Genomic DNA, 25,440 nt, shown 5'->3' with positions numbered 1-25,440 from the left:
ACCCAAGTCATAGACTGCTATCTCTGCTACCTTCTCTCTGCTACCGCACGGCAAGGGGTACCGATGAACAACTCTGGAACCAACACGAGTCTGAACAGATTATACCCCCAAGCCATAAGACTACTAGACAGTTAGTTAACTAGATAACCAAATAGCTAGCCGGACTATCTGCATTGACCCTTTTGGCACTAACTTTTCTTTGTCATCACATACTCTGCTGCTACTGTTTACTATCTGTTACTTTATTCCTACATATCTACCTAAATGACATGGTACCCCTGCACATCCACTCTGTACTGGTACCCCTTGTATAGCCAAGTTATCATTACTCAATATGTATGTATTATTACTTTTGTTATTACGTGTTTTACTTTTCTATTATTTCTCAATTTTCTTTCTCTCTGTATTATTGGGAAGGGCTCGTAAGTAAACACTTCACCTTTCGTCCACACCTGTGACCAATAAAATTCTATTTTGATCTGACTACAAGGAAATAAAATACAATTGTATTTGTCAAATGCACCAAATTCAACAGGTGTAGACTTTACAGTGAAATGCTTGCTTACGAGCCCTTCCCAACAATGCAGAGTTTAGAAATAGTAACACGAGAGGAATAAAATAAAATAAACATGGAGCTATATTCAGGGAGAACCAGTACCAGATCAATGTGCAGAGGTACGAGGTACAGTATGTGAGGTAGATATGTACATGAAGGCAGGGTAAAGTGACTAGGCATCAGGATAGATAATAATAAGGTATTTGAGGTAGATATGTACATGAAGGCAGGGTAAAGTGACTAGGCATCAGGATAGATAATAATAAGGTATTTGAGGTAGATATGTACATGAAGGCAGGGTAAAGTGACTAGGCACCAGGATAGATAATAATAAGGTATTTGAGGTAGGTATGTACATGAAGGCAGGGTAAAGTGACTAGGCATCAGGATAGATAATAATAAGGTATTTGAGGTAGGTATGTACATGAAGGCAGGGTAAAGTGACTAGGCACCAGGATAGATAATAATAAGGTATTTGAGGTAGATATGTACATGAAGGCAGGGTAAAGTGACTAGGCATCAGGATAGATAATAATAAGGTATTTGAGGTAGATATGTACATGAAGGCAGGGTAAAGTGACTAGGCATCAGGATAGATAATAATAAGGTATTTGAGGTAGGTATGTACACGAAGGCAGGGTAAAGTGACTAGGCATCAGGATAGATAATAATAAGGTATTTGAGGTAGGTATGTACACGAAGGCAGGGTAAAGTGACTAGGCATCAGGATAGATAATAATAAGAGTAAAATAAAGAACAGAGCAGCAGCAGCAAATGATTAGTGTAAAAGTGTGTGTGCATGTAATGTGTATGTATGTGTGTTTATGTTGTGTCGGTCTGTGAGTGTGTTATGTATGTGTGTATGTAGTGTATATGAATGTTTGGTGGTTTTGTGAGGGAGTGTCAATGTAGTGTGTGTGTGAGTGAGTGTGTCTATGGTTTGTATATATAGTCTAGCAAGTGTGTGTGGGGTAAGTTCAAGATAGAATCAGTGCAGATAGTTTGGGTACCCTTTACTGACTATTTAGCAGTCTTATGGCTTGGGGGTAGAAGCTGTCTCGGAGCCTGTTGGTCCGAGAGCCGATGCTCTGGAACCGTTTGCAGGACGGTAGCAGAGTGAACATTCTATGGCTTCGGTGGCTGGAGTCTTTGGCCATTTTTCGGCCCTTGACTGTGAAATTAGACTGTGAGTGAGCTCAGGGCAAACTGGAAAACATTGGATACATCGCAAATGGCGCCCTAGTAAAGAATAGTACACTACATAGGAAATAGATTGGCTTTTGGGGTGCACATATACTTCAGGAACTAGGGAGTGTATGGTATTCTCCAGGATACAGGAAAGAGAGCAAGTGTTCCAGATCTTATCCACTCAGCAAGAAGGTAAACCAAAACAACAACAAAAACAACAACCACAATGACAGAGGACAACTCTGAGGGGAGGTAAATATTGTGTGGAGACTGAGAGAGACAGATATATAGGGGGAAACTCTGTACCCAGACCCAATCACCTAAGTGAGTCAATATGTTTATTGCAACCGGGCCCAGGGCCCCTTATTCATTAGCCCACTGTTAACTCATAGTGGGTTTCTTTCAGACAAAGACGACACCCACAGTAGACATACAGCTTTCTCCTAACAGCCTCATCAACACAGCCTCCGCTGACACACACGCATACACATCCACCATCAACACAGCCTCCCCTGACACACCCTCTGCTCACATCACCTCTGAAAATGACATTTAGCTGACATAACCTCCAATTCAATACCACACATGTACACACACAAGCGCACACACTGCACCGAGCAGACACACACTCACAATTGCACGTGCACACACACATATAATATACTCGGCACACACACCCTGCAACATAAACCCATATTAGGCCATGTCTTTCGATCATCAATCTTCTCCAAAACAACAAACCTTTCCAGTGTTCTTTATACTAACGTACCCCCCCCCCCTCCCCCACACACACACACACACACACACACACTCCCAGGGGCCTCTTTGTAGAGTACAGTACCCCTCACCCACCTGTCTGGCCCTGATTAATGTCCTCAAAGACAAGATCTTCATCCCAAATGGCACCCTATTCCCTATGTAGTGCACTACTTTTGACCAGAGCCCATGCAAAAGCAGTGCACTATATACAGTGGCAAGAAAAAGTATGTGAACCCTTTGGAAATACCTGGATTTCTGCATGAATTGGTCATAACATTTGATCGGATCTTCATCTACTTCACAACAATAGACAAACACAGTCTGCTTAAACTAATAACACACAAACAATTATACGTGTTCATGTCTTTATTGAAAACACTGTGTAAACATTCACAGTACAGGGTGGAAAAAGTATGTGAATCCTTGGATTTAATAACTGGTTTACCCTCCTTTGGCAGCAATAACGTCAACCAAACGTTTTCTGTAGTTGCGAATCAGACCTGCACAACGGTCAGGAGGAATTTTGGACCATTCCTCTTTACAAAACTGTTTCAGTTCAGCAATATTCTTGGGATGTCTGGTGTGAACAGCTCTCTTGAGGTCATGCCACAGCATCTCAATCGGGTTGAGGCCAGGACTCTGACTGGGCCACTCCAGAAGGCATATTTTCTTCTGTTTGAAGCCATTCTGTTGTTGATTTACTTCTGTGTTTTGGGTCGTTGTCCTGTTGCATCACCCAACTTCTGTTGAGTTTCAATTGGTGGACAAATCGCCTAACATTCTCCTGCAAAATGTCTTAATAAATTGGGAATTTATTTTTCCGTCGATGATAGCAAGCTGTCCAGGCCCTGAGGCAGTAAATCAGCCCCAAACCATGACGCTCACTCCACCATACTTTACAGTTGGGATGAAGTTTTGATGTTGGTGTGCTGTGCCTTTTTTTCTCCACACATAGTGTTGTGTGTTCCTTCCAAACAACTCAACTATAGTTTCATCTGTCCACAGAATATTTTGCCGGTAGCGCTGTGGAACATCCAGGTGCACTTTTGCAAACTTCAGACGTGCAGCAATGTTTTTATTGGACAGCAGTGCCTTCTTCCGTGGTGTCCTCCCTTGAACACCTTTCTTGTTTAGTGTTTTACGTATCGTAGACTCGTCAACAGAGATGTTAGCTGACACAAGTCTTTAGCTGACACTCTAAGATTCTTCTTAACCTCATTGAGCCTTCTGCACTGTGCTCTTGCAGTCATCTTTGCAGGACGGCCACTCCTAGGGAGAGTAGCAACAGTGCTTTCTCCATTTATAGACAACTTGTCTTACCATGGACTGATGAACATCAAGGCTTTTAGAGATACCTTTGTAACCCTTTTCAGCTTCATGTAAGTCAACAATTCTTAATCTTAGGTCTTCTGAGATCTCTTTTGTTTGAGGCATGGTTCACATCAGGCAATGCTTCTTGTGAATAGCAAACTCAAATTTTGTGAGTGTATTTTATAGGGCACGACAGCCTTAACCTTTTGCGTGTAGGGGGCAGTATTTTTGTACCCATTTGAAACTGCCTATTTCTCAGCCCCAGAAACTAGAATATGCATATAATTGTCAGATTAGGATAGAACACACTCTAAAGTTTCCAAAACTGTAAAAATATTGTCTGTGAGTATAACAGAACTGATATTGCAGGCGAAAGCCTGAGGAAAATCCAAGCAGGGGGGTCCTCTTATTTTGAAACATCTCTGTTCCTATGCAAGCCTATTCTCCATTTAAAGGGATATCAACCAGATTCATTTTTTTATGGCTTCCATAAGGTGTCAACAGTCTTTAGACATAGTTTCAGGCTTTTATTTTGAAAAATGAGCGTGAAGGATCACATTGCGTAAGTGGATAGGTGGGGGCTCTCAGAGTGAGCTTTATGCGCAACTGCGTAAAGCCGCCATTGTTCCTCCCGCTGTTATTGAAAAACCTACACACTCGGTTGATATATTATCGAATACATATTTTCAAAACAACATGAGGATTGATGATAAAAAACGTTTGACATGTTTCTGTGGACATTATGGATATTATTTGGAATATACGTCTGCATTGTCGTGACCGCTCTTTCCTGTGGATTTCTGAACATAACGCGACAAACAAACATCGGTATTTTGGGTATAAAAATAATCTTTATGGAACAAAAGGAACATTTGTTGTGTAACTGGGAGTCTCGTGAGTGAAAACATCCGAAGATCATCAAAGGTAAACGATTAATTTGATTGCTTATCTGATTTTCGTGACCAAGCTTCCTGATGCTAAGTGTACATGATGCTATGCTATGCTATCGATAAACTTACACAAACGCTTGGATTGCTTTCGCTGTAAAGCATAATTTCGAAATCTGAGACGACAGATGGATTAAGAAAAGGCTAAACTGTGTTTTGCAATATTGCACTTGTGATTTCATGAATATGAATATTTTTTAGTAATATTATTTGACTGTTGCGCTATGCTATTCAGCGGTTGCTGACAAAAATGATCCCGCTAACGGGATGGGTAGCACCAAGAAGTTAACAAACATCTCCAATCTTGTCTCATTGATTGGACTCCAGGTTTGCTGACTCCTGACGCCAATTAGCTTTTGGAGAAGTCATTAGCCTAGGTGTTCACATACATTTTCCAACCTACACTGTGAATGTTTAAATTATGCATTCAATATAGACAAGAAAAATACAATAATTTTTGTGTTATTAGTTTAAGCACTATGTTTGTCTATTGTTGTGACAGACGAAGATCAGATCAAATTTGATGACCAATTTATGCAGAAATCCAGGTAATTCCAAAGGGTTCACATAATTTTTCTTGCCACTGTAGGGAATTGGGTGCCATTTCGGACACAACAGAAAGCGGCTGGGCTGAGGCAAAGGTGCCTGCTGCTGGGAGGTCTCTCTCTCTCCCTCCACCCACCCACCTCTCTCTCTCTCCCTTTGTCTCTCTCTCCCCCTCTCCTTCAGTTTCCCTCCCTCCACCAGTTTCCCTCCCTCCACCAGTATCCCTCCCTCCACCAGTTTTCCTCCCTTCACCAGTTTCCCTCCCTCCACCAGTTTCCCTCCCTCTACCAGTCTTCCTCCCTCCACCAGTTTCCCTCCCTCCACCAGTTTCCCTCCCTTCATCAGTTTCCCTCCCTCCACCATTTTCCCTCCCTCCGCTCATAACTCAGCAGATAGCAGCACCAAAACCACCATAGCTGCTGTTAGCACTAGCTAATGATCCCTCATTACGCTACATCACAGCTCCTCTGTACTGTCAACTCCCCAGCCATCCCACTCTAACACTGAGTCCTTGCCTCTCCTTATTACTGGTATTATGGTTTTGGATAATGTTAGTGAACCCTGTTAGTGAAGACAGATATCACAATATAAACTACTGTATTTCAATGACCACCACCAGGAAGACATAATGCCCAGAGGGGCTAAGAGCCTAGGCGTAGCTAGTGAGATTTCGAATGATTTCATAACTTCCTGGAATGGAGTGCCTCGCTAACTCGATATTCTTTGCAGAGGCTTCCATGATAAAGAGCATGGGAGGATTTGCAAATGAGCTGATGAAAACAAGGAGAGAGTTTCCCACCAGCCGAGTGTGAAAGAAAGAGAGTTCCCCATTCTCAGTATTGCCTGTGAATGGACTCTTTTTTCTGCCTCACACTTTAACTTCTTGGTGACAGGGAGGCAGTATTGAGTAGCTTGGATGAATAAGGTTCCCAGAGTAAACTGCCTGCTACTCTGTCCCAGATGCTAATATATGCATATTATTAGTAGTATTGGATAGAAAACACTCTGAAGTTTCTAAAACTGTTTGAATTATGTCTGTGAGTATAACATAACTCATATGGCAGGCAAAAAACCCTGAGACAAATCCAACCAGGAAGTGGGAAATCTGAGGTTTGTAGTTTAATTTAAGTGATTGCCTATCCAATATGCTGTGTCTATGGGGCCAGATTGCACTTCCCAAGGCTTCCAGCAGATGTCAACAGTCTTTAGAAAGTTGTTTGAGGCTTCTATTGTGGAAGGGTGTTGAATAAGAGCTGTTTCAACAAGTGGACTGGGCTGAGGCCAATCAGTTGTTTACTGCGCGGTCATGTTGGCGCGCCGTTCCTTCTTTTTCCTCTGTAATGAATATGCTATTGTCCGGTTGGAATATTATTGAAGATTTATTATAAAAAGACCCTAACGATTGATTGTAAACATCTTTTGACATGTTTCTACAAAGTGTAATGGAACTCTTTTGACTTTTCGTCTGGATTTTGCGCTCGCGCATTGTGCCTTTGGAATAGTGAACTAAACGCACAAACAAAACAGAGGTATTTGGACATAAATATGGACGTAATCGAACAAAACAAACATTTCTAGTGGAAGAGGGAGTCCTGGGAGTGCATTCCAACGAAGATCAGCAAAGGTAAGTGAAGATTTATAATGCTATTTATGACTTTTGTTGCCTCCACAATTTGGCGGGTAACTGTATGGCTTGCTTTTGTGGCTGAATGCTGTTCTCAGATTGTAGAATATTGTGCTTTTGCCATAAAGCTTTTTTTAAATCTGACACAGCGGTTGCATTAAGAACAAGTTTATCTTTAATTCTATGTAAAACATGCACCTTTCATCAAAGTTTATGATGGTTATTTATGTTATTTGATGTGGCTCTGCAATTTCTCCAGATGTTTTGGAGGCATTTATGAACTGAGGTTTTTGGATATAAATATGAACTTGATCGAACAAAACATACATGTATTGTATAACATTGAGTCCTGGGAGTGTCATCTGATGAAGATCGTCAAAGGTTAGTGATTCATTTTATCTATATTTCTGCTTTTTGTGACACCTCTCTTTGGTTGGAAAATGGCTGAATACTTTCTGTGACTAGTTGCTGACCTAACATAATGATATGTTCTGCTTTCGCCGAAAAGCCTTTTTGAAATCGGACACTGTGGTTGGATTAACGAGAAGTGTATCTTTAAAATTGTGTAAAATACTTGTATTGTTGGGGATTTTTAATTATGAGATTTCTGTTGTTTTGCATTTGGCGCCGTGCAATTTCACTGGCTGTTGGCGAGCTGGGACGCTAGCGTCCCGAACGATCCCAGAGAGGTTAAAGGTAGGAGGGAGGCCAGTCAATTACAAAGGTAACTAGGGACGCGTCCAAAATGGCGCCCTATTCCCTATCTTGTGCACTACTTTTGACTAGGGGCCAATATATTCCCACTATAAAGGGAATGAAGTGCCATTTTGGACATAGGGGCCTTCTTGGGCCTTATTTCACTCTAAATCCAGCACACAATAGCTTAGCCTAAGCCATCACAAGACCCAATAACGCACCTATAGGCTATTGCTGGTATTCAGATGACTGAATGAAGCTAGTTTTTTTAAATCCTTTATTTAACTAAGCAAGTCAGTTCAGAACAAAATCTTATTTACAAATGACAGCCTAGGAACACTGTGTTAACTACCTTGTTCGGGGGCAGATTGACAGATTTTTACCTTGTCAGCTCAGGGATTTGATCTAGAAACCTTTCAGTTACTGGCCCAACACTCTAACCACTAGGCTACATGCAGCCCCAGCTAGTGCATGAGAGAGAGAGAGAAGAAAAACATGTTATTTCTGGACTGAAATTTCTCAAACAATGACTTGGTGGCCTCTGGAAGAAAGCCTGTAAGAAATCAGTCCAACCTACTCTCAAATCATTCCAACTGTACTAACTCAAAATTAAGATAAGCCTATAGTTTGACATTATAAAAAGCCTACCTAGGCCTAAACTGTTCTGGTAACAGCGAAAAACATTGATCACAGCCTAGCTGACGGGACATTAGAACTAGGCCTACAACTGGATGAGATCTCTTTCAGAGGGTTGAGAATTAGCCTATGTTTATAATCATAGCCCCCGTCCCCACAGGAGACCTTTTGCCTTCTGGTAGTCTGTCATTGTAAATAAGAATTTGTTTTTAACTGACTTGCCTAGTTCAATAAAGGTTAATAAAAAATATGATAATAAAAATTCACTAGGAACTAAATGGAAACCAAAACAGGGAAGGACTACTATCTGAACGTGTCCAATAAGGAACCATTGTTTTCGTTTTTCTGTTGCAGAACATATTGTTACAGTGTGCACTGATGAATATGACACTGCAGTTCCGTATTTTGTATCACTTGAGAATTTAGGATTGTTAACATGGATATAAATGTTCCTGTAAACCTAATACACAATAATAACCTTATTAGCCTATTTCATCTGAATAATTAAGCCATCTCTCACAAACAAGCTGGACAGTAATAATCTAAGTGTTATCTGGCTAGTGGCTACATCATTTCATTTCAACACAAAATACTCACAATAAGGAACAAGTGCTTAAAGGAAAACTTCACCCAAAAACGATATTTTGGTATATGTTTCATTAGTCCATTGTTGATATAGTCTCAAAATGTTTTGCATGTCAGCAATCAAGTTTTCAAGATGGGTACCTTTCAAAATACAGAAATATTGCCGGAATTATGCATTTTGCATCATATGTGGTATTTTGAAAGCTATATACCTTGAAAACTTGATTTCTGACATGCAAAACATTTCGGGACTGTATCAATAATGGGCTAATGAAACAAACATCAAAGGATAGTTTTTTGGCATGGAGTTTTCCTTTAAGCCTTGCCACACATTAATTCATGTAAATTCACCGACCATTTCGAATCCCACCGTACCTTCGCCGCTATGCAATCTGGTTTCCGAGCTGGTCACGGGTGTACCTCAGCCACGCTCAAGGTCCTAAACGATATCATAACCGCCATCAATAAAAGACAGTACTGTGCAAATGTCTTCATCAACCTGGCCAAGGCCTTCGACTCTGTCAATCACCGCATTCTGATTGGCGGACTCATTAGCCTTGGTTTCTCAAATGACTGCCTCGCCTGGTTCACCAACTACTTCTCAGATAGAGTTCACTGTGTCAAATCGGAGTGCCTGTTGTCCGGACCTCTAGCAGTCTGTATGACGGTGCCACAGGGTTCAATTCTCAGGCTGACTCGTTTCTCTGTATATATCAATGATGTCGCTCTTGCTGCTGGTGATTCTCTGATCCACCACTACGCTGACGACCATTCTGTGTACATCTGGCCCTTCTTTGGACAATGTGTTAACAAACCTCCAAACGAGTTTCAATGCCATACAACACTTCTTCCGTGGCCTCCAACTGCTCTTAAATGCTAGTAAAACTAAATGCATGCTCTTCAACCGGGCGCTGCCCGCACCCGCCCGCCTATCTAGCATCAGTACTCTGGACGGTTCTGACTTGTTAACAACTACAAATACCTAGGTGTCTGGTTAGACTGTAAATTCTCCGTCCAGACTCACATGAAGCATCTCCAATCCAAAATTAAATCTAGAATTGGCTTCCTATTTCGCAACAAAGCCTCCTTCACTCATGCTGCCAAACATACCCTCTTAAAATGAACTATCCTACCGTTCCTTGACTTCGTCGATGTCATTTACAAAATAGCTTCCAACAGAATATCAGTCTGTCCCTAATGTTTTTCCTGGAGAGAAGTGGCTTCTTGCTGCCCTGCTTGACACCAGGATATCCTCCAAAAGTCTTCACCTCACTGTGCGTGCAGATGCACTCACACCTGCCTGTAGCCAGTCCTGAGCAAGCTCTGTACTGGTGGTGCCCCGATCCCGCAGCTGAATCAACTTTAGGAGAAGGTCCTGGCACTTGCTGGACTTTCTTGGGCGCCCTGAAGCCTTCTTCACAACAATTGAACCTCTCTACTTGATGATCTGATAAATGATTGATTTAGGTGCAAACTTACTGGCAGCAATTTCCTTGCATGTGAAGCACTTTTTGTGCAAAGCAATGATGACAGCACGTATTTCCCTGCAGGTAACCATGGATGACAGAGGAAGAACAATGATTCCAAGCACCACCCTCATTTTGAAGCTTCCAGTCTGTTATTCGAACTCAATCAGCATGACAGTGATCTCCAGCCTTGTCCTCATCAACACTCACACCTGTGTTAACGAGAGAATCACTGACATGATGTCAGCTGGTCCTTTTGTGGCAGGGCTGAAATGCAGTGGAAATGTTTTTGGGGGATTTAGTTGATTTGCATGGCAAAGAGGGACTTTGCAATTAATTGCAAATCATCTGATCACTCTTCATAACATACTACGTTGCTTTATCTTGGCCGTTGTAAATGAGAACTTGTTCTCAACTGGCCTACCTGGTTAAATAAAGGTGAAATAAAAAATATAAAAAATTAAATGTAAATCAAAGTTTATTTGTCACGTGCGCCGAATACAACAGGTGTAGTAGACCTTACAGTGAAATGCTTACTTACAGGCTCTAACCAATAGTGCAAAAAAGGTATTAGGTGAACAGTAGGTAAGTAAAGAAATAAAACAACAGTAAAAAGACAGTGAAACATAACAGTATAGAGAGGCTATATACAGTAGCGAGGCCATAAAAGTAGCGAGGAGCCACGCAAAGCCCAGGGGAAAAGAGACATTTCCCACCTTCCTAAACACACACATACACACACACACACACACACACATTAGCCACAGCAGCCCCTCCCCCAGTCTAGATTCACCTCCCCTTTACCATAAAAGTAGAGAGGTGGGGTTTGTTATTCCTCAGCACAATTTCATTAAAGGGACACATACACAAGCACACATACATACATACACACATACTATATATACACACCCTCAGGGTCTAGGATAAGGGGAAAGTGAAATTTTATGTCTCCGGTCACAGGTCAATCAACACTGTTAGGGCTACTGTGGCAAATCACTGCCATTGAAAGTGTGAATTAGCCCCTTTTATAATCAACTGGGCCAATTTAGATTTAGCCAGCTGCCAGTTGCAGCTACATCAAAGTCAAAGCAGAATGGCTTTAATTTAAATACTCAAAACACACTGTTAAATAATTTATATCTAGACACCACTATCAGAAACAATTTGTAACATCTAGGCAGTCATTGAGGGTGTGACTTTACACGTGGATTTAGCTCGTCTTTAATCAGGTGCAATTAGTCCCAAATGGCACCCTTATTCCCTATTCCATAGAGTACTTTTCACCAGAACCCTATTGGCCCTGGTCAAAAGCAGTGCACTACATAGGGAATACTATGGTGCCATTTGGGACATAGACAGTGAGTCTAAGTGAAATCCTAAGCTGCTACAGGGCCAGTGCTGAGAAGGCTGTGTTTATACTGTGAAGTATGTTAACACGGGCCCACATTCCTCTATTCCCAAATTGTAGTGTTAAAATTACAGCCTCGGCAGAGAGACGTGACAAAAGCAGCACGCTTAGGGATGGCCAGCACCTGTTTAACCCAGCCAGGACACACACACACCGTCCTCCTTGCTGCCAGTTTCTGAACCTGACGCCCCAATTTTTACAGCTGCATGGGGCATCATATCAGGACTGAGTCTCAAATGGCACCATATCCCAACATAGTGCACTATATACGGAATAAGGTGTCATTTGGGACACCATTTGGGATGCATCCCAAACCTTCACCTGTCAAGACAGTGCACTGAGCAGCCTTGGTTCTTATAAACTGTACCTTAGCAGGAGGTCTTGCTCACACACCACACATACACACCAATGTGCTTGCATACTAGTCTCTCCAACAGCTGGTAGAATAAGTCCCAAAATCTGAAGTAGGCTATGATACCATAATTGGCTACAAGATGGAAATAGCAGCTTAACTACAAGATTCAACTACCCGAGAAGAAACAGCATCAAGGTAATGGAAACAACCTCCCATGTACGGGGGAGAGACACCACGTGACACCCTGCCTGCTCTAACATCTTTTGATTTGCTACCGGGAGGGAGAGCTTCATGAAAGAACACTGTTATTTTCCATTATCACGCATCAATAACGTAAGAATATCACATCAGTCCAATATGTAATTAATAATTGAAAATGTAGGCCTAACACAAATTATTAATATGAAGCGGGACAATGTTTATTTTTCAAACAATAAAAAATGACAGAATGACAAAAATAACACTGAAGGGTTTAAAACATAAGGTGTAGGCTAAAATAAAACACCATGAAGACTTGCACCTCAACCCTATGGCCCGCGGTCAACCGTCAAAATGACCACTGCCCGTTATAGAATAACACTAAGCATGCATTGCTATCATAAATGATACGTGATCGAACAGACTGGACTTATATTAAAACAATAAAAATGACACAGTAATATAGAAACGACATAGTTCGAGGCACCTTTATAGGTGTTGCATCACCTTGCATACCTGGCCGTCTCATAACATAAAAAGCAGCAGCCCCGCCTTCACTGCAGTAACGGTACACACCGCCATTCCATTCCATCGACCCACTCGGAAATTGCATAACGATATAATTGAAAACAATAGATGGAAAACATTTAGGTGTGTGCTGTCTGTTTCACAATATTGCTATCTATTACAGGAAATAACGGAGTCATTCGCATTCGCCACCACCTTGTGTACTGCTTTCCTTTTCCTTCACAACCTATTCTTCCCTTGCCTGCACGGTGACACACACAGGGCGGTAGGCTACACTAGAGTAGATTATACATCACTTGTTTCGACAAAAGAAAAAGAACGGAACAAAAACCATCATAATCAAACATCAACAAATTGGACATCATCATGCATGTTTATGAGTGAAAAATCCCGCGAGAACAAAACCAACAGTGAGAAACCAAGAATCTACTGACGCTGATATGCACGGATAAACTAAACAACCATAATGTTTTTCTACCTGCACAAGTTGCCATTTTCTGCAGCGTATATTGGAGTCTTTTCCCTCGTCTGCTCTAGAATGAAGATAGGTTTAAAATAAACAAATGTTTCCCCCAATCTGTGCCAATAATACCGTAAAGATAAATGCCGCAGGTAGGGTTTTATAGGAGGACATTTGCGAGCCCCGTTTTCACTGTTCAGGTGAACATGTTGATGGCTCCTGCCTGCGCACGGACGCTGCCTGGGCGGCACGGCGCTCAGCTCTGTGTCACATCTTGTGTCGTCAGCGGCCACAGGAAAATGTGCTTTCCTGTTTCCAGCCCTCATCTCACTACTCGAATAACGGTACTACCTATAATATTTGTTTGGCCGGTAGGTAGAGTGAAAGTGAGGAGGATAGGTAGAACACAGGTAAGATACCCTCCAATGAGAGGGAGCTACTCTTTTCTGATCAAATCTAAAGTGGAATCCAAGCTACAATAATTTGCTGACAAACTTCATCAAATCAAGTGAATGATTAGGCTACATCGAAAAGATCAATTGTCGTTGTATGCTATTGTAGGTATAATGTTGTTAATTTAGCAAACTGAGTATCATTAGCCTGTTTATGCTCATGTAGCAATTGAACTATTCAATAAATAAACAAATTCGTGCAGTGTATTATGTTCTGTTACCTTTCATTCACGTGAAGTTTGGGTCGTTAGACAGAATGTCCAGGCTGCGCTGTTGCTGCTACATAACTCGATTCCTTATATAGACTGCAGCAGTTGCTCATACACATAGGAAGGCTATGGGCTGTGTGACGCCCATTTCTTTCATGCATTGCTTACACCACCCAGCATAACAGGTAAGTACTAGCCTAGGCAATATATCAGCTTCTCTTCCACAAATTAAAATCAACATCAAGCTATTCAAGAAGCGAAATTTGAGGACTAAAATGTAAAGTAAAACGGATCGGTTAAGACCAAAACAAAGTTATGCTACCTAAAAAGGAGACCACTAGAAGCCTGAGTGTCATGTATTCAAATCGAAATGAACAAAAGTGGACTAATACGACAAAATACTTTGTACAAGATAGATCTCCTTCCTTAACAAACCCCTCGACAACAATGCATCAAGCAGTGTTGCGTGCAGATAATAGAAGGGGTTGCTGCCCAAATCACAACACAAGCCCGATTAAATGTATTTTATTTATCTATTAATATAGGCCTAATGCAAGTCCAGAATGACATGCAACTAGTGAGTCTACAAAGTCAAATGGAAGAATATACTATGCATTCAAATAACTCTGCTACCTGTAGCAAAACACGACAAACTAGCTATTACCATTATCTCGTAATTTTTCAGTAAAATTACAGGTGGCTGAGTTTAACTGAACTGAATGTCTGGGACAGCAAGTTAGCAAGCTGCTAGCCTGTTAGCTTAGAAGTTTTTGTTGAGCAAAAGCGTAGCAAACGACAGGATTTCTGTTTACAAATATAACACATCGCATCTTGTCTTGTTATAAAAACAAGGTGACAAGTGACCGTAAAAGAAAATTGGATCGGTACGTATAACGGTACGCTCGGGCAGCGCCGCTGCGCTAGGCGGAGAGAAGCGAGCCAGGTATAACGGTACACACCACATTTGAATATACGTACTACTTTCCAGCACTTCAACTCCCTAAAACGTGGGTCAGAAAAGTCCCAAAGTCGGCGAACACAGTTGAATGAACCCAAAAGTACGTAGTCCATCTCACTTAATCGTTTCCCGTCGGTTTACGGAGTTTGGCTTACCGTTATTCCTCTTCGGGTTCGCCTGTTTTCTGCGCTTACACCTGGGGCCATCCGCCATGATCCTTTCGCTCTGTCTGAATAATGCCTGTCGGGGCGAGTCACCTCCTCTCTCGCCACCTCCCCCCGTACCCCACTCCTCTCTCCACTCCACCTCCCTCCCTCCCCCCTCTGCACCTGGTTTACGACACTTTCTGCTTTACGACATCACCTTCTCCAGTTTCTTAACATGCTAAATTCGTTCTCCTAACCTGCAGCGTAAATTCTAACCTGCTACGAAGTCACTTCGGTATCGAAGTGGCGTGAAAAGAGTGTTTCCCCACTGCTAAAACCCCAGCACATGGCCCAACTCCCTACTGGCAGCACATAGAATCCACCCCGAGCTTTTGCTTTCGCCGAACTCTTGATCGTTTGCTCCTGTTGCCGAAAATATAAGATGCATGGTCAAAATAAGAACATGGTAATGTGTTTTGATAACAGATAACATTTTGACAGGTAACAGACAGTCCATCATTAGGCTGCTACAATTATAAACTATTCTTTTGGAAAGGAAAATACTTCAAGCGACAGGGAACAGTTCACGTGACAGAGCATTAACCCCTTAAATGCCAGACTGTTGCTGGCGCGCGACTACGTTTCAAATTGGCTATTCTATAAGAGATTTTAACACACATACATACACACACACACACACACACACACACACACACACACACACACACACACACAGTTTAGCAACACGTTTGATGGCAACAAATGCACTATTTCTACATTATTATGATCATGATGAAATTGAAAACAACAATTTTGAAAAGTATGATATCCTGATTATAATAAAGATAATAACACAATGATTATTATGAATATAAAATAATATTCAAATATTTTGTTTAGTTAACACAGACAGCACTTTTGGGACATATGTCTTTGGCTTGTGTCTTTACTTCCAGTGAAAGTGAGAAACCAGGATGTTATGTTATACCTGGAAAGTCATGGAAAGTCTCTGGAGGCTCCTCAAATGGCACCCTATTCCCTATAGTGCACTTTTGACTAGGTCTCCATAGGGCTCTGGTCCAAACTAGTGCACTATATAGGGAATAGGGTGCTATTTGGCATGCAGACTCTGAGATGGGATGCTGCACACATAGAATAGACCCGCTGTTCTCACTGAGCAGGAGAAAATATGACGTATGCAGGATTCCTGCCTTTATAGACGTACATTTTTTCTCTCTCTCTTCATCTGTCCAGATTCAGACTGTTATCACTGTTTCACGTCTTGCATAAGCCTAACCCAGATAGATAGAGTTTTTATAATGTATTTAACCATTATTTAACCAGACAAGTAAATTAAGAGCAAATTCTGATTTAGACATACATTCTTCAGATGACCCACCTGAGAGAGGAAAGATAGAGGCAACAAGAGACACAGTCCGATGCAGCGATCAAGGTTTGTCTCTTCAAACAAGAGTACACGGTAAGGCTACACTTTTTTCCTCAAAAGGGACAAGCAGCCATGAGCTCAGTGACAGTTCGTTACCGGTCACAAGAGCAGCTTCCAGACTGCAGACCCATCAAGCTATTCTTGTACCTGAGGTCAGTTTTCGGACTGAACCTGGACTTGCCAGGTGCTGTATATGTTCCATGCCTTTCCTTTCAAAGTCAGCTCGACTGTTCCAGTACAGTACATGAAATAGACATTTTACAGATTGTTACATTCTATTTCAGCTCTTTTGCATTTTATATCCATCTTCACTTCAAATTTTTGGCATTGATCTAAGTTTTCATTTTTCACAGTATGATGACATAATTCAAGGTTTGTCTTATTTTTCATTTTTAGCAAATCTGTTTTAAAGCAGCAATTAGCAGTTAAAATCATAACAAAGCTTTCCCCGCCCCTGTTTGAGTAAAAAGCTGAGAGATTGGGCTGGAGAAATGTAACCACTCTCCAATTCATAGACAGCTAATGGATGTTTACATTTACTTTGTTTACAAACATTGGAGTAAAACAAGCTTATATTTTGGGTTCTGATGGGGTACACCAGTTGAACTAAGTTCATGAGGCATTTATAAGTTACATTCTTCAAGAATCAATGCGTACATATAATTCATTTATATGTTAAACAATTGATGTAGCAACTGCGGAGTGCTCCTTTAAAGATTCTAGTAAATTAAAAGATATATTGTCTTTATAGAGGGTGTAACAACATTTCTAGTTCACAGGTCATGATGAAGTCAATTCCCAGCCCCTGATGACAGCAACAAACAACTCACCAGTCTCCCCCATGAGGCTTTACCACACCCACCACCAGGGGACAATCTCTGGAGGTATCTTATTGCATGAAAACATTTGTTTATGTTCAACCAATCAAATAAGTATTGAATGTAACCCAGGTTTAACTGGCAGGTGCTAGATTACATCACCCAAAATATGTAATATTATAACACAATTTGGCTGTAATCTGAACTACAAGGGCAGGAAAATAGCATTGAATGAGCAGGGAGCTGTTGTCTAAATCAGAGAACATCTGTCAAACCTGGTCCTCCTCTACTCACGTAGAGCTACAACAGCTCTCTGTACCTTATTCCCAGTCTGCCCCATATGGAGATTGCAGGGGCCTGGTATCCAAACTTTCATGGCTTGAGAGATGTGGTCATCAGTCAAGTGTGTGTAGCTGGCTATCTAGTTTGACTATCAACAGTACTGCCACAGCAGCATAACATTTGATTAACACTTGATAACACATCATTTAGCTTACATCATCATCATCAATATTCAGTCTAGTTGGCTGATACACGCAGCAGAGAGAGGCAGAAACACGAGGTAAATAACAATCAGTAAAATAAATCAAGCTAGCTAACTAGCATGTACAATTATATTATTTTGTTTACGGGGGAGGGATGCCCTTTTAAAATTTTGAGTGCCTGCCCCCTGAAAGGTCTGTGAACGACCCTAGTGACAGTGCATGGTCCAGTCCATAGGCAGTGTCAGTGTTCTTTTGCCCATATTAATCTTTACTTTTTTTTGGCCAGTCTGAGATATAGCTTTTTCTTTGCAACTCTGCCTAGAAGGCCAGCATCCCGGAGTCGCCTCTTCACTGTTGACATACTTTAATGAAGCTGCCAGTTGAGGACTTGTGAGGCATCTGTTTCTCAAACTAAACACTCTAATGTACCTCTCCTCTTGCTCAGTTGTGCACAGGGGCCTCCCACTCACTGCTCTTTCTATTTTGGTTAGGGCCAGTTTGAACTGTTCTGTGAAGGGAGTAGTACACAGCGTTGTACCAGATCTTCAGTTTCTTGGCAATTGCTCGAATGGAATAGCCTTCATTTCTCAGAAAAATAATAGACTGATGAGTTTCAGTAGAAAGTTATTTGTTTCTGGCCATTTTGACCCTGTAAACGAACCCACAAATGCTGATGCTCCAGATACTCAACTAGTCTAAAGAAAGCCTGTTTTATTGCTTCTTTAATCAGGAAAACAGTTTTCAGCTGTGCTGACATAATTGCAAAAGGGTTTTCTAATGATCAATTAGCCTTTTAAAATGATAAACTTAGGATTAGCTAACACAACGTGCCATTGGAACACAGGAGTGATGGTTGCTGATAATGGGCCTCTGTACGCGTATGTAGATATGCCATTAAAAATCAGCCGTTTCCAGCTAAAATAGTCATTTACAACATTAACAATGTCTACACTGTATTTCTGATCAATTTGAAGTTATTTTAATGGACAAAAAATGAGCTTTTCTTTCTAAAACAAGGACATTTCTAAGTGACCCCAAATGTTTGAACTGTGGTGTAGGTCCTGGATGGCAGGAAGCTTGGCCCCAGTGATGTACTGGGCCGTACACACTACCCTCTGTAACGCCTTACGGTCAGATGCCGAGCAGTTGCCAGGTGGTGGGTGATGCAACCGGTCAGGGATGCTGTCGATGGTGCAGCTGTCTAACTTTTTGATGATTTGGGGACCCATGCCAAATCTTTTCAGTCTCCTTAGGGAGAAAAGGCATTGTCGTTCCCTCTTCACGACTGTCTTGGTGTGTTTCGACTATTATAGTTTGTTGGTGATGTGGACACCAAGGAACTTGAAACTCTCGACCCACTCCAATAAAGCCTGTCAATGAGAATGGGGCCGTGTTGGCCCTTCTTTTCCTGTAGTCCACAATCAGCTCCTTTGTCTTGCTCACATTGAGGGAGAGGTTGTTGTCTTGGCACCACACTGCCAGGTCTCTGACCTCCTCCCTATAGGCTGTCTCATCATTGTTGGTGATCAGGACACTGTTGTGTCATCAGAAAACTTAATGATGTTGGAGTCGTGCTTGGCCATGCAGTTGTGGGTGAACAGGGAGTACAGAAGGGTACTAAGCACGCTCCCCTGAGGGGCCCCCGTGTTGAGGATCAGCATGGCAGATAAGTTGTTGCCTACCCTTATCACCCTTAATGATCAGCCATTAAGGATCAATTGGAAGGATGTCCTAGTGCGGCCTTTACAGACATACTTCAGAGAGATCCTGTGGCGTTCTACATTAGCATCGAATAGTCCCCGCGATATGCAACTTTTCAGGGAAGTCAAACCAAAACACGCAGTCAGTCAGGAAAGCAAAGGCTAGCTTTTTCAAACAGAAATTTGCATCCTGTAGCTCTAACTCCAAAAGTTAGATGGAGAATAAAAAATAAAAAAAGTCCATGGAGAATAAGAGCACCTCCTCCCATCTGCCCACTGTACTGAGGCCAGGAAACACTGTCACCACCGATAAATCCACGATAATCGAGAATTTCAACAAGCATTTCTCTACGGCTGGCCATGCTTTCTTCCTGGCTACCCCAATCCCAGCCAACAGCTCCGCACCCCCCGCAAGCTACTTGCCAAAGCCTCCCTAGCTTCTCCTTCACCCAAATCTGATACCAGATGTTCTGAAAGAGCTGAAAAACTTGGACCCGTACAAATCAGCTGGGCTAGACAATCTGGACCCTTTCTTTCTAAAATTATCCGCCACCACTGTTGCAACCCCTATTACCAGTCTGTTCAACCTCTCTTTCGTATTGTCCGAGATCCCTGAAGATTGGAAAGCTGCCTCGGTCATCCCCCTCTTCAAAGGGGGTGACACCCTAGACCCAAACTGTTACAGACCTATATCCATCCTGCCCTGCCTTTCTAAAGTCTTTGAAAGCCAAGTTAATAAACAGATCACTGACCATTTCCGTACCTACTCCGCTGTGCAATCCGGTTTCCAAGCTGGTCACGGGTGCACTTCAGCCAATCTCAATGTATTAAACGATATCATAACCGCCATCAATAAAAGACAGTACTGTGCAGCCATCTTCATCGACCTGGCCAAGGCTTTCGACTCTGTCTATCACCGCTTTCTTATTGGCAGATTCAATAGCCTTGGTTTCTCAAATGACTGCCTCGCCTGGTTCACCAACTACATCTCAGATAGAGTTCAGTGTGTCAAATCGGAGGACCTGTTAACCTCTGACAATCTCTATGGGGGTGCCACAGGGTTAATATCTCGGGCCGACTCTTTTCTCTGTATATATCAATGATGTCGCTCTTGCTACTGGTGACTCCCTGATCCACCTCTACGCAGACGACACCATTCTGTATACATCTGGCCCTTCTTTGTACACTGTGCTAACAAACCTACAAACGAGCTTCAATGCCATACAACACTCCTTCCGTGGCCTCCAACTGCTCTTAAACGCTAGTAAAACTAAATGCATGCTTTTCAACACATCGCTGCCCGCACCTGCCCGCCCGATTAGTTTGACTACTCCGGACGGTTCTGACTTAGAATATGTGGACAACTACAAATACCTAGGTCTCTGGCTAGACTGTAAACTCTCCTTCCAGACTCATATTAAACATCTCCAATCCAAAATTAAATCTAGAATCAGCTTCCTATTTTGCAACACAGCCTCCTTCACTCATGCTGCCAAACATACCCTCGTAAAACTGACTATCCTACCGATCCTCGACTTCTGCGATGTCATTTACAAAATAGCCTCCAACACTCTACTCAGCAAATTGGATGTAGTCTATCACAGTGCCATCCGTTTTGTCACCAATGCCCCATGTACCACCCACCACTGAGACCTGCATGCTCTCGTCTGCTGGCACTCGCTACATATTCGTCGCCAGACCCACTGGCTCTTGGTCATCTATAAGTCTTTGCTAGGCAAAGCTCCGCCTTTATCTCAGCTCACTGATCACGATAACAACACCCACCCATAGCACGCGCTCCAGCAGGTATATCTCACTGGTCATCCCCAAAGCCAACACCTCCTTTGGTCACCTTTCCTTCCAGTTCTCTGCTGCCAATGACTAGGATGAATTGCAAAAATCGCTGAAGTTGGAGACTTATGTCTCCCTCACTAACTTTAAACATCAGCTATCTATACACAGCCCATCTGTAAATAGCCCATCCAATCTACCCACCTCATCCCCATATTGTTTTTATTTACTTTTTTTCTCTTTTGCACACCAGTATTTCTACTTGCACATCATCATCTGCACATCTATCACTCCACTGTTAATTTGCTAAATTGTAATTACTTCACCACTATGGTATATTTATTGCCTTACCTCTTCACGCCATTTGCACACACTGTATATAGACTTTTTTTCTATTGTGTTATTGACTGTACATTTGTTTATTCCATGTGTAACTCTGTGTTGTTGTTTTTGTCGCACTGCTTTGCTTTATCTTGGCCAGGTCTTGTTCTTACATGGCCTACCTGGTTAAATAAAGGTGAAATATAATTTTTTAACATTAAAATAGAGATAAAAGTAAAGACCATTTAAATATACTGTATGACATCTTCTGTGTTTAAAAATCACTCTGCCATTTCCTGGTTGCTAAATAGTTTGCCTATTAAAACAAGCAGTCATTGTGTAGGGTATCATTGTACAATCTAACCGCTATGAAATATATTTTCCATAACCCAAAATATATAGTTTTTTCAGCTTTTTGAAGCTGGTGTATAAAACCGAAAGTAAAAGACGTAAAAACTAAACTTCAGAACGGGAAGCATAGAAATTTGCACAACTACCGCTTCTTAGACTTGCTTTTAATGAGAATGAAATATCTATAACTCACATTTCTATGTGAATTTGGTCTCGTCGCCCAAAAAGTTGTATCTTTAACTTAAGGATTTGTATGACAAGTGTCGCTGTGAAGTCGTCATTGATATGTATTCATACTTAACAATGCCATTAAATGCCATTAAAGTTCATATAAGGAAATCTAATCTAGGCCTCAATCTATGGATTTCACATGACTGGGAATACAGATTAAAAATATATATATATTTAACCTTTATTTAATTAGGAAAGTCAGTTAAGAACAAATTCTTATTTACAATGATGGCCGTAACCCGGACAACGCTGGGCCAATTGTGCACCCCCATATGGGACTCCCAATTACGGCCGGATGTGATACAGCCTGGAATTGGACCAGGTTCTGTAGTGACGCCTCTAGCACTGAGATGCAGTGCCTTAGACTTCTGCACCCCATCTGTTGGTCACAGATACCGTAAAAGGCAGGGTTGTATAAGATAACCAGTCAGTATCTGGTGTGAAGACCATTTGACTCATGCAGCACTCATGACACAACTCCTTCGCATAGAGTTGATCAGGCTGTTGATCAATGTTCCTTCTAAACGGCTTGTGCTCCTCAAGGACTGCTGGGCAGAACAAATGCCATGCTGTGCAGAGATGCAAGAGATTGAACTTCACTAAATTCGCCCCATTGGTTTGCACTATATAGATCAAATATTTTTCTGTAATCGAATAAACATTAAATCAGCCCCCTTTCAATGCAACAAACCAAAACAAATCTAACTTTGCAACATTGAGTCTGTGATTTTGTTGTAGGCAGAGCCAGAGCGTAAGGAAGTAAAATTATATTGGTGGGGGTAGCCCACGAGCAGTCTTTTAATCACTGCAAGTGAATGGCTTTTCAGATCAGAGCGCAGAGTCGCGTGTGTACACATTTGTTGACATTCTTTGCTAGTTAGCGAGTTATTAGCCCAGTTCTAGATAAGTATAGGTCAGCAATGGGGAGTTACTGCTTCCTACAAGAGCACAAAACATGTAGGCCACATTTCAAGCTGTCTTTGAAAAACAGCCAAGGAAAAAGCTTATGTCTTAATTAAAGGGGCAGTGTATTTTGAGACAGGCTAGAGGGTTAGCCTGCATTGTCTAATTCTCTGTGTGTTAATAACAATACTACATTTTATTTTGTAAAGTATTTTTTTGTATCATACAACACAATACAATGCAATTTAAAGTCACTTATGTGTTACAGACCAAGTAAAAAACGAATTAATTCATGTCAAGCCCTTCATAATGTAAAAACGTTTTTTAAAAGTTTCATGCAGTGTAGGCCTGCATTGAACACCACATATAGGCAACTGTAGGTTATATGGGGCGGCAGGGTAGCCTAGTGGTTAGAGCATTGGACTAGTAACCGGAAGGTTGCAAGTTCAAACCCCCTGAGCTGACAAGGTACAAATCTGTCATTCTGCCCCTGAACAGGCAGTTAACCCACTGGCTGTCATTGAAAATAAGAATTTGTTCTTAACTGACTTGCCTAGTTAAATAAAGGTAATATCATGAAAAGCTATTTCCATGTGAAAATGTTATGGGATTGGTTTTGTTGGTAGGTATCACATTTGTCGAAGTAACACACTTTTATTACTAGAACAGAGGGTAGGCAAAACGACAGGTAATAAAAGTGTGTTACAAATGTGATACCTACCAACAAAACCAATGGAGCAAATCCCGTAACATTTTATTACTGGAGGGCGCTTACGGTAGAGAAATTAATATTAAATTCTCTGTCAACAGCTCTGGTGGACATTCCTGCAGTCAGCATGCCAATTGCACAAACTTGAGACATCTGTGGCTTTGTGTTTTGTGACAAAACTGCACAATTTAGAGTGGACTTTTATTGTCCCCCCCGAACAAGGTGCACCTGTGTAATGATCATGCTGTTTAGTCAGCTTCTTGATATGCCAGACCTGTCAGGTGGATGGATTATCTTGGCAAAGGAGAAAATGCTCACTAACAGGGATGTAAACAAATGTGTGCGCAAAATTTGAGAGAAACCGTATTTTTGTGCATATGGAACATTTGGAACATTTCTGGGATCTTTAATTTCAGCTCATGAAACATGGGACCAATACTTTACATGTTGCAATTATATTTTTGTTCAGTATACATCAGTCATGAGTTATGATTTAAGCATTAGACACGTGTTTTAATACGTGAGTAGGAGTAATGCTATACTGTGTTAGACTGAGGTGTCCGTAAAGGAAAGCAAGACATGAGCAATTCCCAGTCAACGCACATTGACTTTGACTTTCATCTCGATTAATGTCAAATAAAATGACTCATGTTTCCAGAGAGCTTAATCAGCCAATGTGCAGACAACAGGAGAACTCTGGGGCTGCATTCTAAAATGGCACCCCAGTGCTCTACTTTTGACCAGGGCCGTAGGTAGTAGTAGTAGTGGACTATATAGGGAATAGGATGCCATTTGGGGCAGACTGGCTCTGCCCTCTATCTTATCGTACAGTGGGAATCAGGACATGAGTGAGTTCATCACTGAGGTGAAGTGAGGTCATATGAGGGTGAGCAGACAGACATTTACATTCAGTGCTACTGAACCCACAGAAGACATGGAGATCTGACCTAAATCAATACATAGGAACTGTACACATGCACACACACACACACACACACACACACACACACACACACACACACACACACACACACACACACACACACACACACACACACACACACACAGCTTGTTTTGCATGCTGTCATAACCTAACACTCATGTATGCAAGTAAATTCCATGTGCATGCATACGGCTACAGTGGTGGAATTATGCAATACAGTTGCAATTGTCATGTCAGCAACACAAGACGTATTTCTTCTCACACATAGCTTGCTTGTATTAATAGAATGATAAATACATTCCTTGAACATCAGAAGTTAAGATTGACTTGAATTACTTGTTTATGATGGCTGGGATGTTTGTGGTATTCTAATGTAATGTACTTATTATTGTATCTTGTATCTTGTAGTTTTATATATGTCATAAGGGAACCATTGAAAATGAGACCCTGGTCTCAATTCGTCTCCCCTGCATAAATAAAAGTTCAAAAGAATAGCATGGTATATACTGTAATTAATGTTTCCTCAGCAGGCCCTCTCTTCTCTGCCTGTGTTCTGCACAGCAGGGTAGCAGAGGCACATAGTATTTTAAATGTCGAAATAAATACAATACGACTTGAAATAGGATTCCACCCTTGAAGTAATATGCATGTGTCACAAGGCCAATTGACTGCAGTGACATTAAACTGGTTGGGAGCCATGATGCTGCTGTTTG

General features: G+C 41.6%; 1 protein-coding gene across 10 annotated transcripts in view; it reads right to left on the bottom strand.

Moving 5' to 3' along the window:
* LOC110509192 (zinc finger E-box-binding homeobox 1) overlaps window positions 1-15,629 on the bottom strand; it is a 96,789-nt gene extending 81,160 nt beyond the window's left edge. For 2 of the 10 annotated variants that reach the window (XM_090225835.1, XM_090225836.1), the window contains exon 1: window positions 15,038-15,629. In XM_090225835.1, coding sequence (XP_090081961.1) covers window positions 15,038-15,095 — 58 coding nt within the window. In that variant the 5' untranslated portion in view covers window positions 15,096-15,629. Of the gene's footprint in view, window positions 1-13,281; window positions 13,528-13,936; window positions 14,858-15,037 lie in introns of those variants that run through there. The other 8 variants (XM_090225839.1, XM_090225840.1, XM_090225844.1 and 5 more) reach the window with 7 other exon arrangements.
* Window positions 15,630-25,440: the final 9,811 nt, after the last annotated feature.

This window comes from Oncorhynchus mykiss, chromosome 28, assembly GCF_057628025.1.
Source record: "Oncorhynchus mykiss isolate SJ-2025 chromosome 28, ASM5762802v1, whole genome shotgun sequence".
NCBI classification, from domain to species: Eukaryota; Metazoa; Chordata; class Actinopteri; order Salmoniformes; family Salmonidae; genus Oncorhynchus; species Oncorhynchus mykiss.
This window is presented reverse-complemented; position numbering and strand designations above follow the sequence as displayed.